This window comes from Emys orbicularis, chromosome 19 (genome assembly GCF_028017835.1).
Source record: "Emys orbicularis isolate rEmyOrb1 chromosome 19, rEmyOrb1.hap1, whole genome shotgun sequence".
NCBI classification, from domain to species: Eukaryota; Metazoa; Chordata; order Testudines; family Emydidae; genus Emys; species Emys orbicularis.
The window spans coordinates 5,078,277-5,088,861 of NC_088701.1; the positions used below are offsets into that span (position 1 = coordinate 5,078,277).

Consider the following 10,585-nt stretch of genomic DNA (forward strand, 5'->3'; position numbering starts at 1 on the left):
ACCCATCGTCCCCTTTTGAGGCCCTTAAAGAAAGAGTTTGGGGAGAAAAAATTGGCTCCTGAAGCTAGCCTCACTATCGTTGCTGTTGCCCACACTGTCATCTGGGACCCCAGGCCTTCTTCGTCCTAATCCTGAGATTCCTGACCAGACCGGGTCAGAGAGAGGGACCTGGACGATGTCGCCACTTCCACCAGCTGAATCCCTGACACCAGCTGAGATGTGAAACTCTCACTTCCACCCCTCCGTGTTTCCTTTTCCTTGGCCTTATTTCTTCTCTTTCTTGTATCTCTCTCTCTTCTTTTGCCTTCTGGCTGAAAGGTGTCTGGTTTAGCTGGCCAAGCTTGTATATTTTGCAACATGCTGTAAACCTGTGACCAGAAAGAGGCAGCTAAATGCAATGCCCTAAACAGCCTGATGGCACTACAAGTTTGCCAGGTCTTGGAGTGGCTGATCAGACCATGCGCTGTGCCTGTTTTTCCAGCAGTGACATTGTGAGTGAGAGCCAACCCCAGAGACAGAAGCGGCATTTTCCATCTTCGCTGTTCTTTTCTCTCCCTTTTTGTGTGTGTTTGTCTCTTTAGGAAACAGGATTGGACTTAAACAACAGCTCCAGCCCATCTCAACGAAGGCCTTGTCTACACTATGCACTAAATCGGCACTGTTGCGATTGATGCAGTGGCATTGATTTAGCGGGTCTGGTGAAGATGCGATAAGTCAAAGTGAGAGAGCTCTACCATCAACTTAATTAATCCACCTCAATGAGAGGTGGAAGCCATGTCAATGGGAGATGCTTTCCCTTCGACACAGCGTGGTGAAGACACCACATTAAGTCGACTTCAGTGATGTAACTGACATAGCTTAAGTAGCGTAACTTACATTGACTTGTAGCGTTAATGCAGGCTGGGCCTTCTTCTCTTTTCTCCCAAAAGAACCATCTTTGATACCAGCTAAGAGACTGTCAAACAAGGACTTAAGAACTCTCTCCAAGGAAAGGGAACAAGGGAATACTGTTCAAATGCAAACTTTATTGAATACTTTTCATTTCAGACGCTTTAAATGTTTTTCCTTTTTCCTGTATCTCTAATAAAATGTTAAGAAGGATTTTTAATGGTGTGTTTGCCATTGGTACTAAGCAGGCTGAAGTCTCTGCATATCAAACCTGGTTTAAAACTGTTTCATGTTGGACAGTGACTGGGTTACGTTTACAGCTTTGGCCTATATAGTCCATGTAAATTAATACAATTCAGGGGGAATGGTGTAGAGTGTGAGGGAAATTCCATGGGAGTATTAAGGGGGTGCTATGTGGGAATTGTAGTGGGAGCAGGGGTGGGTTGCAGTAGAGGAAAGCTGTGGAGGATTAGATGTTTCCTGTCTGTCACTATGCTCTATTGATTCAAAGACCAAAAGGGAATATTAACATTTAGATGAACTGTGAATGTGGTAATATCATTGTCTTCATTCCTGTTTGAAGTATATAATAAACTCCCTGTAAGTGGCGGGAGATGGACAGTTGCCTTATGCTAATCCATGTAGCTAATTACCAGTGATGCTTAGGAAATAGGAGGTAACTTCTAAAGCCACAATGCTTCCCCTATTTTTCACCTGCTATCAAGAGGCTGCTAGAGAACTATAAAAAGGACTCTTGAGCCCTGATCCTATTATCTCAGATCTGCTTAAGCTTCATCAAGGGAGGTTTGAGTTGCAAGACTGAGGTCCCCAGCTCCAGACTGGGTCACGCGGGTATTGGACATTGGACTATAATTTATGGAACTAATTCTGAAAGAACTTTTTGCAGCTCTGAAGCTCACTATCTCTACTGTGAACTGACCTAAGAACTCAATTTATACTTGTATGTATAATGATCTTTTAACCAATAATCTCTCTTTTATTTTTCAATAAATCTTAGTATAGTTAATAAGAATTGGCTGTAAGCGTGTATTTGGGTAAGATCTGAGATATTCATTGACCTGGGGGGTAATGTGTCCAATTCTTTGGGATTGGTAGGACTTTTTATATGATGAACAAGATTTTCAGGAATCCTCATCATATTTGACTTGGCTGTCTGGGTGGGAGCCCAAGGCTGGGTTGCTTTAAGGGAACAGTGTATTGGCTTCTGGGTAACCAGTAAGGTATTGTAGAAGCTGTTTTATTGCTGGCTTGGTGAATCTAAGTATTAGAAATAACCACCAGTTTGGGGGATCATCTGCCCCATTCTTTGCAGTTTGCCCTGACAGAGCAATCTCAGTGTGCCCTCCCCCCACCCCCCCGGCACTCTGGTCACAGGCACCATGAGGCTTGTAGGGTGGGGAGTGGAGGTATGGGGGGGTCATGAGGTTTGTGTGGTGGGGAGGGGGGTATTGTGGCAGTGAGTACCATGGGAGGCAGTTGTAGCAATGGGGTGTTGCTGGAGATGGCTGTCTTGTGGGGGTGTGGTAAGAGAGAGTGGGGGTTATTGTGGGATGGGTGTACCATGGGTGTAGTTCTGGGGTGTCATGGAGGAGGGGGAGTGCAGGATCATGTCCCTCATATAGGTCATCAGAGATTTCTACTGAGCCTTGTGCATAGGGGAGTCTAACGGGGAGCCTATGGCTCCCCTGCCACTACAGAACCAATCCACTCACACACACTGTAGGCCAGTGGTTCTCAAACTAGGGCTACCCCTTGTTCAGGGAAGCGGTGGTCAGTACGTCCCTCGGCCCGCGCTGCTTCCCGCAGCCCCATTGGCCTGGAGCAGTGAACCGCAGCCACTGGGAGTTGCGATCGGCCGAACCTGCGGACACAGCAGGTAAACAAACCGGCCCGGTCCACCAGGGGCTTTCCCTGAACAAGCGGCGGCCCTAGTTTGAGGAACCACTTCTGGAGGCATTCCACTAGTGCCCAAGGAGGATGTTTAAACAGAAGCTACTAAAATTAGGCATTTCTAAATAAGCAGGTCTAGATAACTTGCATACAAGAGTTTTAAAAGAGCTGGCCGAGGAGCTCACTGGACTGTTAATGTTGATTTTTTTCAAAAAATCTTGGACATTGGGGAACTTCCAGAAGACTGGAAAAAAGCTAAAGTTGTGCCAATTTTTAAAAAGGGTAAACGGGATAACCTGGGTAATTATAGGCCTATCAGCTTGCCATCAGTCTGGGGCAAGATAATGGAGTTGCTTATATGGGATTCAATTAATAATGAATTAAGAGGGCAATGTAATTAATAAAAATCAATATGGATGGATGGAAAATAGATCCTGTCAAACTAACTTGGTATCTTTTTTTTGTGAGATTACAAGGTAATAGTGCTGATGTAATGTACTTAGATGTCTATGAGGCATTTGACTTGTTGCCACATGAGATTTTAATTTAAAAAAACGTAGAATGATATAAAATGAACATGGCACACATTAAATAGATTAAAATCTGGCTAACTGACCAGTCTGAAAATATAACTGTAAATAGGGAATTGTCACCCATTTCCAGTGGGGGCCTGCAGGGATCAGTTCATGGCCTGACGCTATTAACATTTGTATCAATAACCTGTAAGAAAGCATAAAGTCATCACTTGAAAAGCTTGTAGCTGCCACAAAAGTTTGGGGAATGGCAAATAACAAAGTGGAGATGTTGTTGACACAGAGTGATCTGGATGGCTTGGTAAACTGGGTGCAAGAAAACAATATGCATTTTAATATGGCTAAATGTATTCATCTGGGAGCAAAGAACATAGGCCATACTTACAGCATGGGAGACTCTATCTTGGGAAGCTGTGACATTTGGAGGTCATGGGGATAATCAGCCAAAAATGAACTCTGTGTGATGCTGTGGCCAAAAGAGCTAATGTGATCCTGGGATGCACAAACAGGAGAACCTCATGTAGGAACAGAGAGGTTATTTTACCTGTGAATTTGGCACTGATGTGACTGCTGCTGGAATCCTATGTCCAGTTCTGGTTCCCACACGTTAAGAAGGATGTTGATAAATGGGAGAGGGTTCAGAGAAGAGCCATAAGAATGATTAAAGGCTTAGAAAACATGCCTTATACTGATAAACTGAAAGAGCTCAATCTATTTAGCGTAACAAAGAGACAATTCAAGGGTGACTCAATCACAGTCTATAAAGTACCTACATAAAGATCAAATATTTAATAAGTGGGCTCTTTATTCTAGTAAAAAGGTATAAAACAATCCAATGGCTGAAAGCTGAGGCTAGACAAATTCAGACTGGAAATAAGGCATAGATTTTTAATGGTGAGAGTAATTAACCATTGAAACAATTTACCGAGGGTTCTAGTGGATTCTTCATCACTGACAATTTTTAAATTAAGACAGCATGTTTTTCTGAAAGATCTGCCCTAGTGCCAACAGAAATCAATTCAGGGCAATTCTCCTGCCTGTGTTATTCAGGAGGTCAGACTAGATGATGACAATGGACGCTTCTGGCCTTGGGATCTATTTGGCCTGTCACTGCACCTCTAGCTGGGGAGGGGAGGGGAAGTTTGATCGAGATACAGTGTGTGAAGCTGCATGGGGCCTGAGTGCCAGCTGGGGCACCAGGTGGGGAGGTGGGAGGAACTGCAAGATGAATCTGGATTTTTGAGTCAAGGACAAATTAGCTTCTTGATAAACCTTGATTGACTGGTACGTGGAACGGCAGGAAGATTAGCCAATGGGATTTATAAGAATGAGGTGCTTTCCCCACTCCTTCACTTTATTGAGCCCTGGCCACTAATCATAGGAAGGATTATGACTGGAAAAGAGTGGGACGGAGATGGGCAGGGGTTGCAGCCTACGGGGTGTCGGGTATGGGAAGGCATGTTGCTGAGGTGATGGGGGACGTGGGCCTTGCATCCTCACCCTGGGGGAATTGGAAGCCCGGAGGTACTGGCTCCCAGGGCCCATCTCTTTTAAAATGAAGTGGGGGCCAGGTGGGCATGTCCCACATGGACAAAGAGGAAGCTGAAGGGAAGTTGTGTAGCGGCAGGAGCTATAAACCCTGCCTCTTTCCAGGGCATCTTTACAGCTCCCCTCCCGCCCCCCCCCCCCCCCCCCCCCCCCCAGGCATGGAACTTTGAAGTGAATCCACCTTGGCAAGCTGTGCGGAGACCCTGATTAGCAGAGAGCAGGAGACAAACAAATGGTCTCAGCCTATGGGGCGTTGAGTAGAGGGACAGCTTGAAGCACCATGCTGAGCTGAGCGGGTATAGTGGCTCTGGTGCCACTGTGATGTGTTGGGGGGAGTCCATGTTCCTGGAAGCAGTGCTGGGGGGGAAGGAGGGCAGGGCCACAGGCCTGAGGGGGCAGAAACAGTGCTAAGGGGGGTGTAGGAACGGAGCTAGAGGGGAAGCATACGGTTCTGAGTGTGGTGGTGGGGAAGCCATCCTGAGGGGGGTCTCACAGTCCCGAATGAGGGGGGAGCCATGCTGAGGGGCACACAGTCCTGAGGGGAGGGAAGCAGTACTGAGGGGGCACATGGTCCCGATTAGGGGGGGAGCTATGCTGAGGGGTCATGCGGTCTCAAGGGGGGGGAGCAGTGCTGAGGGGGCACGCAGTCCCGAGTGCTGGGGGGGGGGGGGGAGCAGTGATGTGGTGTCAGGTGGTCCTGAGTTGGGGGAGAGCAGTGCTGAGGGGACACAAGGTCCTAAGTGGGGAAGGGAGCAGTGCTGAGGGGTCAGGCGGCCCTGAGTCGGGATGTGGGGGACAATGCTGAGAGGTCAGGCGGTTCTGAGTTGAGGGGGGAGCAGTGCTGAGGGGACACATGGTCCCAAATGGGGGGGCAGTGCTGAGGGGTCAGGCAGTGCTGAGGGGAAGCGCATTGGGGGGTGGGATACAGTCTGGACAGGAGCACTACGGGTGGTGGGGGAGACACTGTCCTGCGTGGGGCTGAGCAGTAAGAAGCCTGCAGTGCTGGGTGAGGTGAGACATGCTGGGTGGGAAACTGGCAGTCCTGGGAGGAGGTGAGACATGCTGGGTGGGAAACTGGCAGTCCTGGGAGGAGGTGAACAATGCTGGGTGGGAAACTGGCAGTCCTGGGAGGAGGTGAACAATGCTGGGTGGGAAACTGACAGTCCTGGGAGGAGGTGAACAATGCTGGGTGGGGAAGGAGCTCACCATCCCTGGAGGGATTCCCAAAGCTGGGGGAGGGTGGGTAATGGGGGAGAGAAGATGTTGCACCCTGAACCTCAAGTCTTCAGTCTGCTACAAACCATGATCTTACACCTCCATTTCCAAAAGCATGGCGGGGGAGGCACAATGGAGTAGCTGGCAGGCAGATGTCCTCTCAATTGTTCTTCATTATCTCAGTTTTCATTTTAAAAACAGGTAAGTTTCTAGCGCTCATGTTTGTGAAGAAAAGCTTGAAAACGTGACCCTAGTTTAATGACTGCAGAGACTTCTGGCTGCATCTGCAGACAGCCTGGAACAATAGCCCTGAGAGGGGAGAATTGCCTTAAGTGTAGCTGATGCAGCAGTATCTGCCAGTAGTTCTGAGGGGAGGAACTGCTCCATTCATTTCAACACATGCTAACTCCAGGTACCATACTTTCAACGGCGATATTGTTAACTATTTCACGGCTTCTCAGAGCAGTGGAAGAAAAGAGCGGTTAGGCTCACATCACAAATATCTATAAAAGCTACTCTAAATGACCTCCCATTTGGGGGAAGCTTTTAACAGCACATGGCAAAAGGGGTATGAATGATTTCAATATCTAGAAATGGGAGGTAGGGGTCTACTTTCAAAAGTGGGGAAATGCTGCCTCATACATAGCAGTGAACCAGCCACATGTATTTCCAAATCATTTTTGTTATTTGACCATCTCTATAGTCATGTAATCAAAGATGTAGTAATGCAAATGAAGGAGTAACCTTCATTTTTAATTTTTCCTGACTTTTGAACACTTAACTGTATACTCTTAACACTCTCTTACATCATTTATGGAAAAAATGTCATAGGACTTTTTTTTTTTTTTTTTTAAAGAAAAGACATTTCATAATCTGAAAAGACATGCCAAGGCACCTCCAAAATGCCCTGTTTCATGCCAGGTAAAATGGTAGTGTCAAAATAAAGCTTTTAATCAGTGATAACCCCAGAGTCATGACCTGCACCGCCACTATACATTGATGCAGTATTTTGCAATTTACACTCTTCAGAAACTGTCCAGACTAATCGATCCAATTATTTTGGCCATTGCTAGGTAAACAAACATTGTACTGGAAACCTGCTGATACCTGCTTTCTTCATTAACCCTTTTTTGGTATTGTAATGGGGGATCATTGAACATTGGTCTTTGATGCACCGTTTACCCTTAAATAGAATTAGCTATGGAAGGAAGAAAACATATTTGCATCTTGTTGGTCAATATTATTAGCCTCTAGTATACCAGTAACTGGATATCCTTTCTGCCCTATCACTCAGTAGTTCAGCATTCTTCTTGGTATGACAGAAATTAAAACGTTAGGATGAACTGAGGAACTATTTCAGCTGCAAATAAAATACAAGCCTTATGACTATTTAGTGAAGCTAGCTTGAAAAAAATTGGACAGAACAGTTTTCCACTGGAAAATGCAGTTTCACCAAAATCTAAATGTTTATGGGAAGTGTTGATTTTGGCAACATTTTTGAGAGAAAATCTCAATGATTTTTTTTTTAACTTTCTCGTTTCAATAATGTCAAAACATTTTGTTTCAAATAGGTAAACTGTTTTGTTACAACTTTATGGTTTAATTTTCTTTCATTTGGATTTATTATATTATATTTTATATTAGATTATAATTTAAATGTAATATATTTGTTATTTTTAAATACTATTTTATATTATCATGCTTTGACATTATCAAAACATTTCAATTATTTCAGATAAAATTTTTCAGAATTCACATTCCATGAGAAATGTGAAATTTGGACTTTTTGTTCCAATTTAGAATTAAAACAGATTTCAAAATCTTGGGGTTTCCTGTGGGATGGAAATCCCATATCTGATCAGCTCTAGTATATAGTCAGATTCCCCACTGCCATCTTTGAATGTTCACAATTCCTGGCTATTATCAGAGTGTATAAAATAAAAAAATCTATCAAACAAATGCTCTTATGTCATTAGGGAGACAAGGTGGGTGAGGTAATATCTTTTCTTGGACCAACTTCTGTTGGTGAGAGAGACAAGCTTTCGAGCCACAAAGAGAATCATAGAACTGGAAGGGACCTCCAGAGGTCAGGTCCAGTCCCCTGCACTCAGGCAGGACTAAGTATTATCTAGACCTTCCTGACAGGTGTTTGTCCAACCTGGTCTTAAAAATCCCCAATGATGGAGATTCTACAGCCTCCCTAGCCAATTTATTCCACTGCTTAACCACTCTGACAGTTAAGAAGTTTTTCCTAATGTCCAACCTAAACTGCCCTTGCTGCAATTTAAGCCCATTGCTTCTTGTCCTAGCCTCAGAGGTTAAGAAGAACAATTTTTCTCCCACCTCCTTGTAACAATCTTTTATGTACTTGAAAACTATTATCATGTCCCCTCTCCATCTTCTCTTCTCCCGACTAAACAAATCCAATTTTTTTCAATCTTCCCTCATAGGTCATGTTTTCTAGACCTTTAATCATTTTTTGTTGATCTTCTCTGGACTTTCTCCAGTTTGTCCACATCTTTCCTGAAAGGTGGCCCCCGCCCCCGCCCCAAGAAGGAAAGGGACCACAGGTTGAAGCTGCTGCTAATGGAAGCAGCTCTGTGCCCGCTGTCGGAGTCAAGCCCCATGGACACGGCATCGGGCTCCACAGCATTTGTGTGCAGTGCACCAGCTTCGATCTGGGACATGGCACTGAGGAAGGACTCTGGGGTCAGAGACCCTTGGCACTGGCACTCCCCGGTACTGTAGAGCAATTTGCAGGAGCAATCGTGGCACTGATCACAGTCTCCTGTGCCAAGAAAGATGCACAGGAAGACAGACGGGGGGCGCTCCCCCTCTTGAGCAGCAGAGCGTGAGCTGCCTAAGGGAGTGTGTCCTGTGCTGGGCCACCCATCCCTGCCTACACAAGAGCTATCACTGTCGACTCCAGGCCAGCAGCAGGGCCCATCGAGTCCACCGCCACTGGAGGAGGGCCAGGTGGAGGACTTACCAGAGACCTTTGAGGTGGCCAGGGATCTCATAGCCCTGATGGGTTCACACTTTCCTGAGCAGCGTGAGAGGGCACTAGCCCCGAAGCCTCCGGCACCACAGAGACCACTGGTGCAATCCAGGGGGAAGCCAGCGATGATGCGGCACTGCTCTCCATCTCTCTAGCACTGATCCCCGGCACCGACGGGCATGGCGCCATCTTGGTCACCATGCTCAGAATCCAAGTCTGAGGTGGACCCCTATGTGTTCCGAAGGAGCCGGCATCGGGGTCGGCGGCACTCCCAGACTGCGACTATGGTGCAGACTTTCCCCCCGGTGCTGTGGCCAGTGCAATGGCAGGGCCAGTGGCCATTTTGGACCCTGTGGGCATACCATCAGTCCCAGTGGTCTGTCTCCGGGCTCTCCTTCTCGGTTGCATCTAAGGGAAGGGCTGTGTCCAGCACTAGGGACCCCTCACGGGCATTGGCCATGGCTACCGCTGCTTGCACTACCTCTGGTACCATATCCAGCACCACATCCGGCACCGCCACCACAACCGACACTGGCATTGCTGCTGACACAGCCATCACCACTGGCACCACGTCCGGCACTGGAACTGCAGCCAGTGTCACAGAAGGTACCGCAGCTGGCACCAAGTTGGGGGTGGAGTCGCACCATTTTGATGAGTCGGATGGGCGGGAGGTACCCTCGCTGGCTTGGGCCTCGTCATCTTCACCAGACGAGGCGGTGGCAGGAACCTCCTCGGGTCCCCCCACCTGGAACTCCTGAGGTGGGTGGCTCAGAATCTGGGCATCCAGATGGAGGAGGTCACCGAGGTGTCGGACATCTCGAAGAACAACAGTTACGAGAAGGTAGGCAACTGTTTTTTTGCACAGATGACTTCCCAGTGTTCTCTCCAGACTTAAATAATAGGTCAGGACCAATCACCGGTCCCTGCCAGTCATTTGTACCATGGGTAGCACTTCCTGCCATGATTGGTCTCCCAGGTGCGGTAACCATGGTTATGCCAAGGTGGCATGGAAGCGCCTCCTGCCTGGAGCCCTACAGACCTGGATTCAAATCCCATGAATCCTCACAGCAAACACTTTATAGATTTTTAAAACCAAAAGGACCCATTATGATCATCTAGTGTGACCCGAATAAAACAGGCCATAGAACTTCACCCAGTGATTCCTGCATTGAGCTCACGGAATGTTGGGAATTGTTAGGAAAGGGATAGGTAATAAGACAGAAAATATCATATTGTCTCTATATAAATCCATGGTACACCCACATTTTGAATACTGTGTGCAGATCTGGTCACCCCATCTGAAACAAGACATATTGGAATTGGAAAAGGTACAGAAAAGGGCAACAAGAATGTTTAGGGGGATGAAACAGCTTCCATATAAAGAGTGATTAATAAGATTGGGTCTTTTCAGCTTGGAAAAAAGAGACTAAAGGGGGATATGATAGAGGTCTGTAAAATCATGACTGATGTGGAGAAAGTAAATAAGGAAGTG

The 10,585-nt window shown here is 46.6% G+C and overlaps 1 protein-coding gene across 1 annotated transcript in view; it reads left to right on the forward strand.

The window, feature by feature from the left end:
* Nucleotides 1-9,851, forward strand: part of LOC135891943 (adhesion G protein-coupled receptor E3-like) — a 49,620-nt gene extending 39,769 nt beyond the window's left edge. The window contains exon 18 of the mRNA XM_065419629.1: nucleotides 9,301-9,851. Coding sequence (XP_065275701.1) covers nucleotides 9,301-9,851 — 551 coding nt within the window. The remainder of the gene's footprint in view (nucleotides 1-9,300) is intronic.
* The last annotated feature ends 734 nt before the right edge of the window (nucleotides 9,852-10,585 follow it).